This window comes from Phaseolus vulgaris, chromosome 3 (assembly GCF_000499845.2).
Source record: "Phaseolus vulgaris cultivar G19833 chromosome 3, P. vulgaris v2.0, whole genome shotgun sequence".
NCBI lineage: Eukaryota > Viridiplantae > Streptophyta > Magnoliopsida > Fabales > Fabaceae > Phaseolus > Phaseolus vulgaris.
The window spans coordinates 48,262,133-48,282,417 of NC_023757.2; the positions used below are offsets into that span (position 1 = coordinate 48,262,133).

The following is a 20,285-nucleotide window of genomic DNA, read 5'->3' on the forward strand; positions in this document are numbered from 1 at the left end:
TTGACAAGACTTTTTATTAAATATCATATCTTCTAAGACATTATTATTAAATAAAAATTAGAAATAGCAATGTGGGTTAGATTTAGATTCTGAGACTGATTGACTATGTTAATCTCATGGTCCATTTAGATCCATCCCCCACAACTTATAGCTTGCACAGACTAGGCTAGTTATGAAACACCTGCATAACACGCATAATATTTTATATTCAATTATTAAAAGGAAATAACAAGATCATATTAAATTGTTATTGTTTTTTAGTAACTTAAACAAATACTTGATATATTAATCTTATGTTTATTTAGTTATTTTAATTTTATTGTCAAATTAAAAGTAACAAAAATATAAAACATTCAAATAAAATAAATTTTTGAACTGGTCCATATGACAGATGCGCCATTCGCTTTTTACGGACGAAATGCGGGGGAGACTCTCATTTTTCCATTTTTTCTCTCTCCTTAAGGAGACGATCATTTTTTTTCCTTTTGGTAAGCTTTCCAAACAGTAAATTGAATTGAAATACCTGTATACATAAATACAAGTGCGACAAAATTCTCTCGTGGGATTTTCACATTATACTGGAAAAAAAAATATGGATTTTCTTTTATGCAAATCAAATAAGATCCCATCACAAATTTACATATGCATAGCTGAATTTGTAACTGACCGTAAAGGACGAGATATGTATTACGACGAGAGCAATATTTACGAAATACAATTTATCTGCAACTTCGTTTTTCTATATGGCAAAGGCTCAATACAACTACAACATTACAGGAGAACAACACGCTCTGTAATCACAAGCAATGCATCATAGGAAAAAAGAAAAAGCCCACAATCGCATCAAAACTCGAAAGCAGTGTTCGCAATAGATGGTAAACCTTATAACCTCTTTCAGATGTAGCGCAATATTTGATACCCCATAATCTCTTGTATACTTTCTCTACAAGGCTGTCTCTATTTGAAATACTTTCCGCGTGGGTAACAAAGGTCGTATATCACAAATATAATCCATCTTTGAGACTCAACCAAACGGAGAAGGAACTGGTCCTGCTCCTGCAAGAGCATCTGATCTCTTGATGCTTCCCATTCCGCAGACAATGCATCCAGGTGCAGTTACGGCCGAAAATTTGGCTCCACAGAGATCACAGACATCATATCCAATGGTTGACAGCCTGCTTAAGGTGGCAGCACAGAATTGTGAGGGATCTTCCAAAGGATCAATGGACTTGTTTGCCAAGCCCCTCTGAACACACAGGTCGATCAAACTTCTAAATTCCTCCTGCTTGTTTGCAGGTGCTTTAGACAATAGTAATTCTAACATTTGCTTCGAATAGCCATAATTTTGTACATCCATGTTTCTTTTTATGGCAGTTCGAATGCAATTTATTCTGTGCTTAGCTAGAAGTGGCAGCGAACCAAGATGACGTGAAAGTCTTGCCATCTCATCTTTTGCACTTATTGCACTCGGACCATGGACTTTCTGCAGACGTCCAATTTCCTGCAATAATGAAGGTAATACGATTTTCCAATTATCCACTGCATTACTAAACTTTAGAGTCGAAGCAATTTTGGAGGTTCATGTCTAAACAGAGAAAACCAACATTTCTGACTTTACTGTCCGAGTTTATATAAAATAGTTTCAGCTTAAATAGTGTAGATTACGATTTATTTTCTGTCTTGCAGCTTAGATCCACCAGTACCCAATCACTAAACAAGCTTGTGATTTGTGAATTGTGTTGTCAAATAAAATAATAAGGGAAAAAAACGAGACATTTTCGTTGCACATATTCAGATTAAACTAGTTAGAATGTGTAGTACAGGCCCAATAGGAGTTTGGATCGCTGAATGTGTATCAAACATAAGAGGTGTATCATTCAAAAGTTTGAATCAATTGGACTTAGCCCCTTCATGCTTATAATGTAGAGTGTAAGATGTGTACTTCAATTATTCAACAGGAGTCATGGCCTAGAAAAACAAAAGCTTGTGTACATTTTTTATAAGATGTCCATCCTATCCTACTTGTGTTTAAGATTGAATAATCGTTATCATACCCGGAGAAGTGTGACTGCTATCTTGTATTGAGCACAGATTGTTGCTTGAGCTTTTATATCAATTCCACGAGATTGCTCCTTAGCTAAGGCAAGAAAAGCTTCATCAAAGCAAGACAACGCATCCGAAAGATTATTTTGCTCCAGGTGAGCAAGTCCAGTTTTGAAACATACAGAAGCAGCAGCTCCACGGGGAACCTGTCAGAAGATTCATGAGATTAGATTGGAAACAATGATGAAACAGTATATATGCCCAGCAGGTTCATTAAAAAGCTAATTTGTCATTATCCAAAGAAATAACCTATCACGTCCATAAGCACACTAACCAAATCAAGATCTTTTCCCAGGCAAATTGTCCTAATTTCTTCTCTAGCATCCGCAAAATTATGACAGGAAATTAAAGGGTGTATTCCATTTGTTATATTTAGAAGTTCAATCCAGAACATCAAATTCTCCCATAAGTACCCACATTCTTCCCATGGCACTCACGAAAGGACAAATATTTCAGAGAACCATTTAACCACATGTTTATTTTCTACGTACCTGTCCAGGATGCACCGCAATTTGTTGAGAACCAGTTTGTGGAGGTTTCCCTGAATCGGGAGAGTTTGGTACTCCAAGTATGCTAAGATCAAGAGGTTGGCTAGAAATTTGAGCCTGAGTAGCCTGTAACTGAGAGGGAGGTATGACCCCAGCCCGAGATGAGGATTGCGGTGGAACACCACCATCAGGAAGTCCTATGGACTCGATTGGAACAACAGGTTGCTGAATGATTTGAGGGGGAATACCACCTTGAAGACCAGCATCAGCTTCAAAAGCATCTTGGTTAGGAGTTGTCTTAATATTTTCAACCCCTGGAGTGTACTTAGAGAGAAAAGTTCCAGCAGGAGGTAATCCTGCAGCCACTTGAAGGGATGGAATTGTATTCTGAAAGAAATCCTCCGGAATAGGTCCTGCTTTAAGTCCCCCACTCACAACGCCACTAGTTGACTGTGAAATTAGTTCAGGTTGAGTCAATGTATCTGTACCAAAAAGGTCACCAGGAGTTGAAACAGTTGAAGAAGCTGACCCTGTAGTTGCTGGTGGCAGGGACAAAATCTGGCCAAGATCTTGGCTTCCACCAGTTGAGGACCTGGTCCTCGTAGGTGGAGCTAACGCTTCACCAAGTTTAAACTGTCTAGTGGCTTCCTTGATCTTATTCACATCCACAGTAGAAGAGGCAATTGGCTTGTCCCTTATTTTTATGTGTAATTTTTTTATTTTGGATACTCCTTCTTCATCACTGCTGCTGCCATCAGCAGCTCCATACATGGATTTCTTAAATTCTTCTTCAGCTTTGGCCTGTTCATCAGCAGAGGAACTGACAAGCTGTTGGTTAAGGCTCAGACCCATCAATGAATCACCTTTGGTATTACCAACCACATTCGACTGATGATTAGATACGGATTTAACAGAAGATGCTTCAGGTCCATTTACTTTATCATTACCTGTAGGCATGAAAACCTTAACCAAACTATCTTCCCTCACCTCTACAATATTGCCCCTTCCTTTGATTGAGCCTAAATACACACCGATATGATCTACAATAATGGATGGAATTGTACCATCATCAGTTTTCATGTATGGTGTCACCTCTGCAGCAAGCTCCCACTGAGGTATATCCTTTACAGCAGTAGGTGTTTTAATTTCCCAGTTTCCACCACCCCATTCAGGTCCTTTTGGAACCATACTCTCAGCGGCAAAGTTGGCAAATATACCTTGTGTCCATCCAGTAGATCGAGCTCGTAATATCCTATCACAATATCTCCTCAATTCTGAGTCAAGACCCTCTTCTTCCAATTTCTGAGCAAGACGCCGCATGGCACTTGGATTAAGGTGGCATATAAACAGATCAAGCATACTTTCATAGTCTGCTATAACTTCAAATGTTTCTTTTGCACTATCAAATTGAGCAAACCTGAAAGTAACCTTCAATTAGAAAGGTAACAAACTTGTAGATCATGACATTTAAATAACTTATGGGATCTCCAAGTTCCAACATCCACAAAACAGATACATGTCATAAAATCAAGTCAATACATCTAAGCTATTAAATGAAAGGAAAATAACACTGATATAAGCAGTATACAAGATAAACATGTAAAGCCGGCCAAAGCCAATTTTAAGCATTATAAGGAGTAGGCGGCAATCAATCACAAAATCAAAAAACAAATCAAGCTAGAACCAAAAATAAATAGAAATAATAATATAATACGCAAACCCTTTCCATTTCATCAATGCTACTCATCTATAGGTAGCAAATGGATGGATTGAATAACAGAAGACAGAGAAGCGTATCTAGAAAATCATATTTGTATCTTTAATATATATTTCCTTGTCATATTTATACCTGTCCCTTAACCTTAGCTAAATATGAAAATAAATAGAAAATTATAAGACATTGAAATAAATCCTTAAGAGAATATAAGGAAATATGAAAACTATCCTAAAATATAATCTAAGATATTCTAAATTGCTCAAAGATATCATCAAAAGAATGTGAAACATTATAAGATACTTTTCATATATTCTAACAAAACTAAAGCATTAACATATTAACAAAGACTAGATCTTCAAGATATAGTTTAAGCAAAATAGTAATAAATGAAACATACATCATAGTTCAATAATTCCTTTATGTACAACAGAAATAGCAAAAGCACAATCAAATTTCCAATTTTGCCTACCTGATACAGGCATAACCCAACTGCCTAAACCGGTGAAATAAATGAGATGTTGGGGGGCATTTTGGATAATCTCTGGATCGCAGAAATTCATCTTTCAAAATAGATAAAGCAGTGGAAAAACGAAGAGCTTTCACAGCATAAACACCTCGCATCACCTATGATCAAAATACTCACCTGCTCATACGTTCAAAGAAACCAAAATGCAAATGCCAAGAGCAAGGAATTATGTTGCTTACTTGCGTGAACTGTGGACCTGATTGTGACAAAGCCACAGCTAAATCTCCACAAACAGGAGATCCTCTAGCAAGAATATCCAGAGACCTTGGTGTTATGCGCAAGCTGTCAAACCTGCACTCCAATAAGAGATTATACTGTAAGTGTTACAAGCTTTAATATAAATTTACTAAAATATGAGAAGTGTTTTTGAAGTCTACAACCTGGATTTTATACCCAATGGATATAATTCATTATGTAGTACATATTAGAAATTTGGTGCCACTTAAAAATTTATAAGGGCGTAAAGAGAATATTGTTTAGCACAGACCATAGCTCCACAACACTATTAGTTATTTTTAAAACCTTTTGTTGTTTTCAAAAACCACAACTTGGATGTGTCTCATTTTTCAATGTTACTGAAGTCATGACTCCAGATCAAGGTCAAAAATTAGGCACTGCCTCCTTTCAATCTAACCTCATCAACTATGTGATTTTTATAATCTGTTGTAATGGTGAAGGTCTTCATCATCCTTAATCATCTTCTCTTATGAAGGCATAGTAGGACAACAATCAGAAACCAATTAAAAAAGTCAACAGTAGTCTTGACTCACGGTCATCATTTTCATGAACTAATATTTTAAAAAAGTGAGACTACCTAAGCCGTGACTTTTATCCATATGACTTCAGTAATACATATAAAAATTTCGAACACCATATTGTGTTACTATTTAATTTATTTAAACCATTTCGGGTAATAATCTAACTTTCAGCAAAATGGACATGCGCACATCAAACTGACACCTGTTAGGTAAAGTTACCTAAATATTTCCTCTATATAAACATAAGTTGAATTTTTCTAAAAGTTTAAGGGGAAAAAGAAGGAAACCTTGATGTTATTTGGTATAATACTTCTGACAGGTCAAGCTTCTGCTCAAAACTTAGCTGCATTGTGGCAAATCCAATAAGAATTGGTTCAAGAAGACCAACAAGACAGCTTTTGATCTCAACCCTTTTCTTCTGTCTGGGATTTATTTCCGTGGGGCTAGCAAGCAACAATCGGTCATTCAAAGAACCAACCAACACTGCACGGTAGGACAATGCAAAGAAATGTCTAGTAGTAGAAAAAAATAAAATGTGCCTATCAAATATGGTTAACATGTTATGACATAGAAAAATTACCTGCATAAGGCATACTGATTGAGAGGATAGGCCTAACTTTTCCATCCCAACCAAGTATACTGATAGTAGTAGCAGTGGAAAAAAGGAGGGCTGGTCCAACCCACAATAGAGATCTAAAGTGAGATGAGTTAAGGTTTCTACAAAGAGAATATGTGACACAAAATTAAAATTAGGCGGGGAGAAATCTTAACAAACCCTTTGGTCTATTAGTTTGGAGCAGAGGTTCCAAGAAACCTTCCCCCCTTCAATAGAGAGGATGTTATTTTCCCTCCAATCCCCTCCTCTTAAAATCAGTTCATTAGTGTAAATAGATGGTTTGTTCATTTTGTAGAGAAATAAATATAAAGGATATTGGAAGAAGTCCCTTATCAAAATTTGCAGAAGTGACAGCAAGTATATCAAGGGTTGCTGAAACAATAAGGACTCGCTGTGTTGTTAATATTCCAGCAACATATCCCCTAAGAGTTTCTTGCCAGTGCACCTGTCAAATTTGAAGAAATACAAATTAGTCCCTAGGAGAACAATAGAACAGAGCTATTTGATCATATTTCCACAAACAAGGACCCTATAATCACCTGAAGTGAGAATGAAGGATCCAACCATTTTTATTTTTTATGGGTAGGGGGAGGATAGAAAAGGCATATTCGATCCTACTAGCTCCCATTCTTACTTTAAGAAATTAGATGAGTTCAATTCAACCCAACAAAACCAATTTTTAAAGTAAGGACTGTCCATGATTTATAAGTTTTATTTAGGTCACATCTCTAGTTGTTTTGAGACTAAACCACCACTATTGAGACTGCAATTAAGACAGTCCACAAAGAATCACAACTACAGTAGGGAGTGACTGCTGCTGCTGCAGTTAACATCACTTTCCAACACTCCCCCTCACCCCTAGGGCCACCAGCTGGAGTGTGACAACTTGTAAGGTAAGCACTACCCAAGATTTACAAGTTTTATCTAAACCATATCTATAGTTGATGTGGGACTATACCACCCCTATTGAGACTGCAATTAAGACAGTCCACAAAGAGATCACAACCGTAGGAGTTACTGTAGTTAACATCATTTTCCGACACTTCCCCTCACACTAAGGGCCACCAGCAGGAGTGTGACAAATGTAGGTGGCCCAACAATGGATCTAAAATAAGCTCTAATATCATTTTAGAATATGGGTGAGTCAATTTTTATGGTTTCTTAGAGGTTGGACTTAGAGCTTAACTCAACCCAAAAATACTCACTTCAAAGGTGAGCATTGTTCAAGCTTTATAAGCTCTATTTAAATTACATCTCTAGTCAATGTGATACTAAGAATGCCTAAAAGCTGCATCTTAGTGGCTATAATCCATGATGCTTAACTTAACCTTTCCAGTAAACCTTCCCATATGTAGCCCTTTCCAAAGGGTGACCAAATTTAAGGTGGCTTTCCAACATCCTAATGCCTAGGGCTATAGACCAGAAGCATGGAAAATTGGTAATACAAGTAGTCAATCAATGGATGTATAATTTGCACTCACTTATATACTATAATTTGATCATATCTCTAGTTGATGTGGCATCTTAAACACACTCTCACATCAAGAGGACTGAACATCTTAAGTATGGAACTAAGTATTTGTGAGTGATCCAGTAGTGGGTGACACGATAAGCCTAACAAACCTTGCTATAATAGACTCTAATACCATCTTAGAAATTAAGTTTTAAGCCTAACTCAACCTTACTAAATTGGTTAGTAAAGTAAGATTTACACATGCTTATATACTATAATTTGGTCAATAAACTAATTTGTAAGGAGAATTGTCCGAAGTTGTATTTAAGTCATATCTTTGGTCAATGTGAAACTAAACATACCTAAGAGCCACATGTCAATGACTATTATTTATGACACACATGTGACCAATTGACTTTCTAATGTTGCAACATAAATTCTATAAATATTTTTTAGTTGAGAAAGTATATTCTCCATATTGTTTCAAATGAAAGGAGATGCATAAACAAATGTCTACCAATGACAACCACCATGAAATGTCCTTTAGCATAACATAACACAAAGAAGTCAGAGGGTACTACAATCCAAATGAACTGAACTCTAAGGGCAAAGAATAAACCGCACAAAATTCTAGCACTTCTGTCCAACAAAATACCCACAGAACTACAAATTGATCATAACACGAAATCATTTTAGCATCTCTCTATTGGTGCCAAAAGTTCTAAAATTAACACTTTCTTTTGGAGATCCTTGAGGAAAACCCAACCTTCGCCAACATGAAGACTACTAAACAATTTATTTCCTTCTTTTTCTAACTAATATTTTCCAACTATTTTCACTTAACTTCAGAGATGCAGTTAAGAGCAATTTTGTAACCATACTTAAAAAACACACTTCGAAATGATACCTGGAGTACAATCTCGTTTCTTTTCAACTTAATTGACTTTTTCCCCTCACTATTGGTTGATAAGTACTGGCCATTGGCAGTTGAAGTTGATAGACGGTACCCTTGTATGAGCTTCACTATTCCAATTTGGTTTCCATGAGTAGCAAACATCAAAGACGAATCTACATTCAGAGAAACCACTTTCAATACTTAATGCTACTCTAATTTCAACAAGTGACGAGTTTGTGTCTGTTAATAGATAGATAAATGGATTCACATATGGGAGAGATATTCAAGCACCTAATGGAGTAGAAAATATGCGATCAACTTCAGTTTCAAACAGAAACGGTGTTGGGCCACGAATTGAACCAACAGTTGTCTCTGCAGTTGCAGTTGGGTTCTCTTCAAAAACTTTATCATTGTCCTTAGCCTCTTGAGAGGCACCTCCAGGTAGAGTATACACACCCAATCCTGTTTTGTCTTCATCAAGTATTGCAAACTGATTTTCATTGGGACCAACAAATGCTGCATCTCGACCTATAAGACAGTTACTTGAATTATTAACATGTAACACACGACTGAAACCTGACTGAGAAAAAAATGTACTCCAGTTAGAAATACCTTTTACTGTGCTGCTTTTACTGTTTGCTACCTGTGCATCACTATTTTCCCAGTAGAGCACAACTTCATTTGTAGCACCACTAAATTCATACACTACAAGAAATAAGCGCTGTATTTTACTGTGTATCAGGTATTTTGCTCGGTACTCCACATTTCCAGGAATCTATAGAAAATTAATTAATAACATTACAAGGATGAATTTGCCAATTTTGCATAATTTTTCAGTAGAAATATATAAATACTTCCAGCATATCAATATTATGTATTGGAAATCTCAACAAAAATCACAAATACAAAATGATGTTTGTCAAAAATACTACTCCCTGTGTTACCGAATTATATAGCTTCCGGTAGATAGTGTCAGATCCAGAAGAAAGATTATGTGCCATAAGGTTCAGTCCGTCCATATAGTATGCCCTGACAGGATAATGCAGAACTCGGTTTGCTTTATTAAAGAAATTTAGCTCCAAATGAAAAGGCTGGCAGTGGATAACTGGTGTCAATTGATTGAACAGAAAATACAACAAATATTTCAAAACAAATTGTCACATGTACCATACCTCATAAACCGGAAAGTCCTTCAGATGATGCTTGTTATCAAGAACAGTGATAAGGGGCAAGCGTGATATAGGAGAAATTTTTGCATGGCCTTCCATAAAATGCTACAAAAATATGTAAAGGTATCATTCAGAAAAAATTGATGTAAGAAACAAAAGTACAGACCTCTCACTTCTTTGCCTGTAAAGTGTGTAATGTGCTGATCTAATATGGAAACAGAAAACAAAATTGCATTGATCTGAAGAAAATTTTCTCTGGAATACATTTTTTATAAAAATTGGGTCTACCCTGAGGACTTCAATTTTTTCTCTCCTTATTCAATTTAGAAGACATGGCTAAAGAAGCTAAACTTCTGTGGTAGTGGTGTATTTTTGTGGTTCTCTAGTGTCTATGGCAGAAAAGAAATGCTAGAATTTTCAAAGGCACTGTGATCTCAAGACAAATTGGGATAAGGCTACTTTCTTGGCTAGTCTGTGGTGCTCTGCCAACAACTGTTTGGACTGTTTTCTCTGTTATACATGAAGAGAGATTGACAAGCCTTGTTAAATGACTCCATTTTAGATGTTTCTTTTGTTATTTCTTGAAGATCCCTTATTGTCTTTAGACTTAATTTGATAACAGCATAAGATTAGTTCCACATGCAACATAAACTCCAATTCAATAACAACAATAGATAAATAAAATTAGAAACATACACTATAAAGAAAAGCCTTCCTCGCAATGTCTGACATTGTAAGTTGCCCATGGCTGCAAGAAATAGTACAGATATCAACAATGACATACGATGCTACCGGAACAAATTATTAAGCACAATTTAGGAAAGAATCCGACCATTGTCAAATCTCAAACTGATAACTTAATGCTTAAACTCAACAAAACTTTTACCAGAAATCTAAATCTGGAGTGTTTATAGTGATTATCAAATAACAGATTATCTTGGAGCCTACAATTTGACAGGAGCAACTGATCTCACCATCTCACCCCTAAAGTAGCATGAATGAACATAACAAAATAGGACCAAATGGAATGGAACATCGTTGTTTTGTTTAGTTAAGACTACTTTTGGTATCGATAGAAAAAAAATATAACAGTATCCTGTTTTTGCATCTGGTGCTTACTAAATAGAATAGAACATTGTTTTCAGTTATATATGTATCTACATCTTAGTTAAGGTTGAGTACTTAAAAATCAAATAGAAAAGACACTCTTTTATGTTCCACTTTACAATGATCATCAATATAATAATTTGAAAAGAATGTCATAAGCTACTGTAATAACAACTTATGCATATATGACAACAACTTAATGCAACAGGGAGAAACAAACCTAAAAGATATTATAAAAAATAGTCATTAATAACAATACCAGTTTGATTTTAGAACATAAATGCATATAACAATTGAATACAAACATAAATACACTAACATGTAAATATAAATGTATTAGGTAAGAGATGAGAGAAGTGAGCATCAACTGTATTATTAAAACGGATGGTTAAGATTAAAATTCCAGAAAATAATCTTGACCATCTTGGTATGTTTATTTGATCAAGATTTACTTCTGTTACCTCTCATGCTGTCACTACAATATATATGTATAGTAAAAACAGTCCCCGTTTTAAGAATGTAAGAAATATAAACATAAGTCATACAACCATACATAGATGATCCAGATTAAAAATTAGTTAGTGACCATAAGACTACTTAAAAAAACTATCTTTTAATCCTAACCATTAAAACATATCTCTATATTATGCGAGATCTCAACCCCTTGAGAGCTGACATCCCAGCTGCACATTCCAGAGACATGCAAAGGTGCCTCCTCAAGCACTTAAGAACCTGCTGCCATGGGTCAGCACTAACAGTGGCTGACCCAAAAAATTGCACTACAGCTGTAAAAAAAGGCAGAGGATTGAACAATAGTATCTCTGCGACCAAAACTAAACTGAACAGTAAATAATCAATTGGATTTTCCATGACAATGAGTAGAAAATGTAGCGCAAACAAACTCAATCCCTTGGATCAACCGATCAATGAAAATGATATAACCAAATTAGAGTACAAAAGTCGAGTGTAACTCATTCTATGAGCTTGATTTTCAAGGTGAGTTAGGTCTGAACACAAAATTGAAAGATGATACTGTAGAGCATATCCTAGTAGCTGTTAGACATATTGAACGATCTACAGATTTTGAATCTGCAAACTTCACATACGCAACTCAAGATGTTTGGTAGTGACCTTGGCTAATGATATGACCAACTTAGCCTGTGCGTCTATGTGTGTGTATAACAAAACAAAGCAGAAAATGTACAGTGCAGTACTTCAAATTTCACTAATTAAAGCACAATGTTTCAACAACTTCAATACTACTAGATTTATTAACCAAACCCATATGCAGATATTGGTATCAAGTCACATAGAAGGGAGCAATACCCAATCAAGACCAAACTCTTAGTAGTAGAATAGATATAAGCCTAGTGGTTTAAGAAAAAGTTTTAATTCCCATTGCCCATATTCACTTTATTTCCTATTTTAGAACAGGAAATGGTGGAAACAAAATGAAGTTTGAAAACAAAGTAATGCATTTTGTAATTATCAATGAAAACATGAAACCAGATAAAATAAAAATTAAACCAAATAGATCCTTAGTCCAAGCAGCATAGCATAATTAACCTTATGGAATCTGACCATCATGTTTCTTATAAGAGACTATAGACATCTGTTCCTCAACACAGCGGCAAATTCTAACTCACCCTTTAAGATGATGCTCTTGTAGTTGAGCTTGAAGTTGATGGTCTGCTAACACTCCAGAAGAACCCAAGGCAGCAAGTTTTTCCCTTAAAACAGATGCTGCAAAGCACCTCCCATCAGCATATCTTTAATGTTAATTGTATACAAGATGAAAACAATTACCTGAAGATCCTCGTGCACTTTGTAAAACTGCAAAAAGTTGCTTTCTCCCTTCTCTACTGTATCTGGCCCTATTTTTTGAATTGTCGGCTATTGTCACATTCTGTTAAAATAATCACCAATTTATCTTCCACATTCACCGACAAGCAAGGTATAAACAAAGTAAGGTAGCACGTAACTGCAAAAACTAGTGCTGCTAAATTAGATTTTGGATGAAACTCCAAAGATTTGATGCGTGGCAATGGATAAACTGTTTCTCCACCCTGTTGAGAAAGGATGCGAGGGATATCAATTGATTCAATAGCTGCATCATAATTAATACATATTAGCCAAAACACTTACAGAAAGAAAAGTACAAGAATGAAGCATGACTATTGTTATATATATAAAGATTCTATAACTACAAGGAGAGAGGAAAAGCAGAAGTAAAAATATTCTGCATTGTAATTAACATAAGCTACCAAAATTCAACAAGAACAAGAAGTCATCAGGGTAAAGGCAGGAAGAGTTGATATAGCGAACCTGCAGGCTCAAAAAAATTAGCCTGAGTGGGAGGTCCATTAGAATTAACAGTAACACGTGTTTCCCAAACATGAAGATTTCCATCCTTAGATAGAGTTACAAGTAAACGCAACATGGGGAGCCAAGCAACTGATGTTATAGGATGAGAGCCAACTTGTTTTCTGAAATTTCAATAACAATAAAATGATTACATTTGTCCATAATAAGCCTAAACTCAAATATTTACATATAACCACAGCATAATAACAAATAAGAAACCATAGGTGACAATGATGCTAAGCCTCAATCATGGTACAAGAAAAAAAACTAGATCATGAGTAATTTACACTCACATTCCAATCATAATAGGTCTCTCAGTTGATACATCCCATACCAGAAGTGTACCTCGTCGATCCCCAACAAAAATCCATTCCAGAGTTGGATGAAACGCAAATGCACCAGCACCAACAAGCTTTATGGTATTGTCAACTGAGTAGAAAACACAATATAAATACAAAAAATATTAATATGAAAACATATCTATAGTATATGAATATGTAAAAAATCATCTTACGTTGTAGTGTGTAATGAACAGCATAGGTATGAATATTATATGCTCGAATCAAACCTTCTGCATAAGCAACATACTGTGATGGAAAAACAATCCAGTCAAATTCAAAAAAGATAGGAGGATTGTAGTATATCATTAACATATGAAACTCAACACTAGAAACGTCTTACACCAGATAAACATCACATGTACTTACAAGAAGATGTAATCTCATAAAATAATGTACACTGAAAACATTACCAATACAGGGAGGCGAGGATGACAAGCAAGGTTGACAACAGGCTTCTTCAAGTCCGTCTTAATTTTTGTGGGTGCTCTACCACCTTCAACAGTTCCAACAACTTCATTTGTGCAAAAAAATATTTAACAGAAATAATCACCATTAGTAACCAAACTAGTACAAACACATTTGCTTAAGCACATGATAAAGCAGATCCAACCTGTCACACTCATTCGTTTATGAAACCCAAAGAAAACAACAGGTTGTAGTGGGGTCAAAGCCATATGAACTTCTGTATCCGAAGAAATTTGCTCTGTCTTCTTCTCTGGTGAATGTAATACACATGTTTGCTCTAAGTCAAAATCACAAGACCGTATTGTACAATCCTACAGATGTAAAAGCAACCAACAGGCGTAATAAGAATAAAAGAACTACCCAATCACAATATATAAACTAGTACAGAACACAATTGAGGGGCATAACTAAAAAACAAAACAGGAATAGCAAGTGGATAGTCTTACTTCCTAAGACCTAAGTAACAGTATATGAAACAAACGAAATTTATAAAAGATCAAAACTTATAAGAAAAAAATAAACAAAACAAAAGTAAAAATGAATAGAAGAATCTGTGCTTACACATTTTTGTTTCTTAATAAACAATAATATTAAAATCAAAGAATAAAATAAACTTTTTTTTCGGTAGAAATTCTTAATTTTAAGATTTTTCTGGACTTCATTAAGTAAAATGCTTCATCAGTTCAGTAAGATCCTAATTCCTAAAATGTTAACCACACCATCCACAATACATCCATCAAGATTTTATTTGCACATTACCACCTCTATAGCCAAAAAACTACAGAAAAAGTTCTGAAAATCAGTGTGCAAGAGAGAGAAAATTAATGTTTCTGAACAAACCACAATCTTTTGCAAAAGTAAATCCTTCCTTCATAATGAAAGCATGTCTACTCTTTCCATTAAGAATTTAAGATACAGCAACATGATTATTTTGAAAGAGGAATGAGGGCGCATGAAAAGAGTAGGTATGTCAACCTGGAGGATTGCAATCACAGTATGCCCGCTTGTAGGACTGTAAGACATTCGCACAACAGGTGCTCCAATGTCAAGGGCGGAAATCTTGCTTCCTGTTAATGCATCAAATTCTGCATACATTGAAACAAACCATAAAGTAAAACAGCTGAACCCAAATCAAGGCAACACACAAGGAAATACATCATGCAACAACAATAAGTCCACTCAACTCAAACACTCGAACAAGATTTCTAAATATGGGGAACCACTTTATTTACACAAGACAATAGATCGATTAGAATTACAACTAAATTCTTGTAAAAAAAAGGACAAACTAAACCCATATTTTCTATCAGTAGTTGACAATAACAGCTATTCATAACCCTAAACCCTAAACCCTAAAGCTATAAACAGTAGTTCAGTCTCTTATGACGCTGTTGCACTAATCCATTTGTCCTCTAATCCAGATAAGATTACAGGATTTGGTCTCTACACATTTTTAGATTTATTTTCTTGCAAATCCTATTTTCAGTTTCTCATTTCATCTCACAGCAATGCTTCCTTCCCTCTGGATAAGTTATTGTGGAAATCATGCACTCCTTCCTGATCAAATCCTTTGTTCAGACTGCTGTTCTTGATAGGATTAAAACCAATTATTTACTTCAGATTCAAAGATCCCCAATTTTATCTCCTGATTGTTGTGAAATGTGGATTGCAAATTGTTCTTGCATTGTTTGGCAGCTTTGTTTTTCTAGAAAACTAACTTGGTCTTGTGATTTGGTGAACATTGGGTTTATCCCAAGAATTTTCAGTAGCTTCTGTGTGTTAATGTTGAGGATTCAGTAATGCTAGGGATGCTGTAAAGATTTAGCATTGTTCTGAGTTGGCTATTTTTTGGTGTCTGTTGTTAAAATGATAAGCTAGAATTTTCTCTGGACTCTTCTATTGAGTTATTAGGAATCAAGAAGTTTTCTAGCTTCTTTGCAGTATTCCATTTATATGGGAGTATCTTTGATAGACCCACAAGTGACTGGCATGCAATGTTGCATGTTTTTCATCCAGTTTTTTCTTTTTATTTTTGGTTACATCTTTTTTCCTTGAGGATATTTTATCCTTTGCATTTGAATCTTTCTCTTCTTTCATAATAAATCATTTATTTATAAAAAAAAAAATTGGGTTCCATGTCTGCTTGTCAGACCAGACCCAACATGACCCTTTTGGGACTCACCTGTGACCTGCAACCAGCAGACATACATACATCTGAAATTTTAAATTTTTCCAGTTATGGTTATGTTATGATACACTATTGATACATTTAAAATTTGACAATAGAAGGTAAGGGTTGAGTCTGTTTCACATTAAGCAACTTTCTTTATAAAAACACAAAATATAACAGGAATACTTTTGCCCATATGCATAATTATTTCTTATTTACATGGCTAGGTCTACTAGGACAGGTTGATGTCAAGTTTATACTAATGTTTCGCTTTATTTCAATTATTTAAAAAAAATATTTATTTAATTAGAGAAAAATTATTAGAACTGAAAAAGTTGCCTCCCTTCCCTCTTTTCCTACAAAAGAACCACTCCTCAGCATATGCTTACGAATTTCCTTTAGGAAAATGTAAAGAGAAATTATCTATACGTTGTTCCAGACGGCTCAGTAATAGCAAGTGTTGGCGATAAGGTTTTAAAAATAGGTGCACAACCGGAATTCTGGCCGAGATGTTAAAGATAATGACGAAACCATGACCACAATTTTTAACCTTAATTGGAAAATATGACATATACCAAAATGTTAAGAGAGTGTATGCTTCATAGTTCAAAACTTGGATTCGGTAATATATGGAGTGTCTGCTTCATAGTTCCTAACAAGATCATTGTACATATACAGTAAAAAAAACTAGTCAATTAACAACGGGCTCAGGTATCACGGATCAAATCAAGATAGCTTCTATTGTTGCGTGCCTTCAAAAAACTAAAGTTTCAATTCAAATTAAGCTTCTGCCTCATAGTTCATATGTAGGTGATTGTGAATACACAGCAAAATCGTAGTTAATTACCAACAGCTCAGATGTCACGGATCAAATCAGTAAACAAGATTGCTTCTACTAGTGTCTTAAGAAAGTGCTTGAAGTGCAAGTTAAGTACCATTGAACGACCATAACAAGAACACAGTCATACAAACTGAATTAAGAATTAGCAACTTAAACTAAGTTCGCGGAATCGAACAGGTAAGAAAAGAGATAGTGGTTGGTGTCTCACCCACGATGTAGGTTCCTATGGCGACAGCAACGAGAGATTGGTGAGGATGGAAGGAAGCAGCGTGAGGCTGCAGAGGTCTAACGCCGCGCCCAACGTGGCGCAGATCCAGGTGCTGCAGCGTCGTCCACTCCATGAATCGCGTTTGGAAACCAACAAACAACACTACTTCACCTCATTCAGATCTTGTTCGCGCTTTGCGAAAAACAAGAAACTGTGCTTTCCAGTGCTGCAATTATCGATCTGCAATGGAGTGCGGAGAATCCAAGGAGAGATGAGCAGTGAGATCGCGGGACGGTGAGAAATTGGAACAGCCTGGTGCAGTAGTCGGAGATGGAGACCACAGTAGAAGAGGGAGAGAAGAAAGTTATTTTGATTTTCTTACCGGGTCATGCGAATTTCCTTAACGGGCCTATCTTGTCGGCTGGTGGATTAAATGGGCCGCGTTTATATATGGGCAAATACTTCCTACACCCAATCATTTTTAACCTGCACCCAACATATTTTTTTAATTTCCAAAAATACCCTTTATTCCGAAAATAAAAATCTGAAATTGAAAATAATATATTTCGGTAAAATAAATCCGAAAGTGATTATTGAGTTTCGGAAATAAAAATTAAAATTCTATTTCGGATAAAAAATCCAAAATTGAAAATAATACATTCTGAAAAAAAAATTCTGGAAAAGAGATTTGTATTTCAAAAATAAAAATCCAGAAACAGAAATGAAAAACCAATTTCGGATAAAAAAATTCCTAATATAAAATTTCGTTGTGGAAAAAAAATCCAAAACACATATTTTGGAAATTTTTTTTAAGGACAGTTTCGTAATCGGATATGGTGCAAGAAGCAATTCCCTTATATATGACTTGTAGAACCTCATACTTTCTTGCACCTTTATATATATGAATGTTTCTTCCTGCACCTCCACATATTTCTCTCCCACCTTCATAAATTTTAATATTTTCAAAAATATCTCTATAATATTTTGAATTATGTAAGTCGAAAGTTTTTTTTCAAATTTAGAATTAACTTACAAATAATTCAGAAGTCTTTTTTTCATTCTGGATTATAAAATCCATAAGTCTTTTTTTCATATGCATGATTAGTTTCTGAATTAAATAATCTAGAAATCTTTTTTAATTTTTAAATTATGTAATCCGAAAGTGTTTTTTCAAATGCGTCTATGGATTACATAATCTGACAGCTATTCTGTGGAGGTGACACAAAAAGGATAAAAATATATTTTTCATGTTTTATATGGAGGTGACCGAACAAATGAAGGTATCTTTTATATATATATATATATATATATATATATATATATGAAAATTTCTAAGAAATAATTTGGATTATCCATGGATGAGAAAAAATTTCGATTGTATAATCAGAAACTGTATTCTAAAATATACAATTTTAAAATTTAAAAAATTGTATTACAGGTGTCATAATTTATATTATAGAACGTAATCAAGATTTTACAATTAAAAAATATTTTTAATTTATATAGTTTAAAATTATATTTAAGTTTGGACAAATAAGAACAGATTTCAATCTAAACTTAAAATAACATAATTTAATTTTTTTTTCAATTATTAGGAAAATGTAGTGTTACTTTAAGGAAAATTTTAAATTGTAGCAAGTCGTTATAGGAAGGACACACAGTAAAGAAATATAAATATAAAGAAATATAAATTTTCGTGACAAAAATATAACTAGAGAAAACAAGCGAGTGTTTATCTGATTTTTTATTTATCATTTATATATATTTATATTTAATATTAAAATTTAATTAAATAAATATGAATACAATTAATATATTGTGAAAAAATCATAATCAACATAATAGTTGTTATATATAGTAAATTTACAAAGGTAATGCAATATGAAAAATTTACAAATGTCATTCAATTTATAAATGTCATGCAATATGGTAAATTTATAAATATCATGCAATTTACATGGCCAACATAATAGTTAACCATGAATTTGGTGTCTTAAAAAGTTTAATAATATATATATATATATATATATTGATATTCAAGATGTCTTTCATTTTCCCTGTCATTAGTAAAGTATTTGTTCAATAATCATTATTCGTCTTCTATTTGCAATATTTAGTCTCCAAGTTTGTTTTTCACGTTCTAGTGTTAATCTTTTATCACTTATATTTTTCATTTTGTTGTTATATATCTATTAAATTCTAGAAAAATAATAAACATTGGAAATTTATTTAAAATTTTTTAAAATATAATATTAATAAGAGTTGTAAAGTAAAAGTAAAATAAAATAAATAAAAAAATAGATGCAAAACAATTATTAGTGTATAGTATTTGCTCTTATACATTCAGAGCAAACATCATTACCTTTTTCACCTCTCCTTCAACATTAATTTTATTACTTTCATTCTTATTGGTAACATGAACCAAAGTCTCCGAATGTAGTTTCCTTTAACCAAAAGCTCTGTCTTCTCACATTTTCCATTCTTTTCCAATGGAATGATGCACACTCATCATCATCGTCACGTTGAATACAAAATAATAATCTCAAACTGTAGGAATGCAAAATATCCCAGAGAGGTTTAGACAAAGAGACAACACCCAAAGAGTAACCATTCCTCGGTTTAAGAGAGGAAGACACCAAAATTGCCCAAAATTTGAATCCAAAAAACTTCATTTTTATGGGTTTGGTGTTTAGCAAGGACAAAATAGAACAAAAATTGTCAGGAAAACCTATAATCCAAAAAATAAAACGACCGAAAAAAAAACACACAAAAAGTGGTCTTAATCTCTTTATACTTTCTTTGCCAAACATCATAGATGGCGATGAGGAAGGGGTTTTCGGCAAAGTCGTCTTCATCTGGGACTCGAAGTCGCATAAGGTGTCGTGACGATTAGAGGAGGGGAAGAGGTCTGAAATGACATAGTAGGCCATGTTAGAAGAACCGGATTTTTGAGACGTTGATGCCAGTGAGTTAATTTGAAGAGATTGAGAAAGAAAAGAGATAAAACGGGGATGAACTAAGTCAGAAACACTAACATCATCCGTAAAATGTGAAAAATAACAAT

At 34.3% G+C, this 20,285-nt stretch overlaps 1 protein-coding gene across 2 annotated transcripts; it reads right to left on the reverse strand.

The window, feature by feature from the left end:
* Nucleotides 1-579: 579 nt before the first annotated feature.
* On the reverse strand, nt 580-17,637 carry LOC137808315 (uncharacterized). Of its 2 annotated transcripts, none has more exons than XM_068609362.1 (24): nt 17,222-17,637; nt 14,978-15,087; nt 14,148-14,313; nt 13,948-14,048; nt 13,711-13,783; nt 13,490-13,625; nt 13,158-13,318; nt 12,815-12,939; nt 12,639-12,738; nt 12,479-12,575; nt 10,422-10,473; nt 9,729-9,830; nt 9,501-9,647; nt 9,169-9,331; nt 8,848-9,084; nt 8,569-8,729; nt 6,525-6,653; nt 6,173-6,290; nt 5,880-6,075; nt 5,014-5,125; nt 4,778-4,932; nt 2,595-4,008; nt 2,055-2,249; nt 580-1,501 (listed from the first exon to the last, which is right to left on the reverse strand). In XM_068609362.1, exons 1-24 carry the CDS (start codon nt 17,352-17,354, stop codon nt 1,025-1,027), a joined length of 4,860 nt encoding a protein of 1,619 aa, XP_068465463.1. In that variant the 5' UTR covers nt 17,355-17,637; the 3' UTR covers nt 580-1,024. The 2 variants fall into 2 exon arrangements, with proteins under 2 accessions (XP_068465463.1, XP_068465462.1); XM_068609361.1 differs by having other exon boundaries at nt 9,489-9,647; nt 17,222-17,573.
* Nucleotides 17,638-20,285: the final 2,648 nt, after the last annotated feature.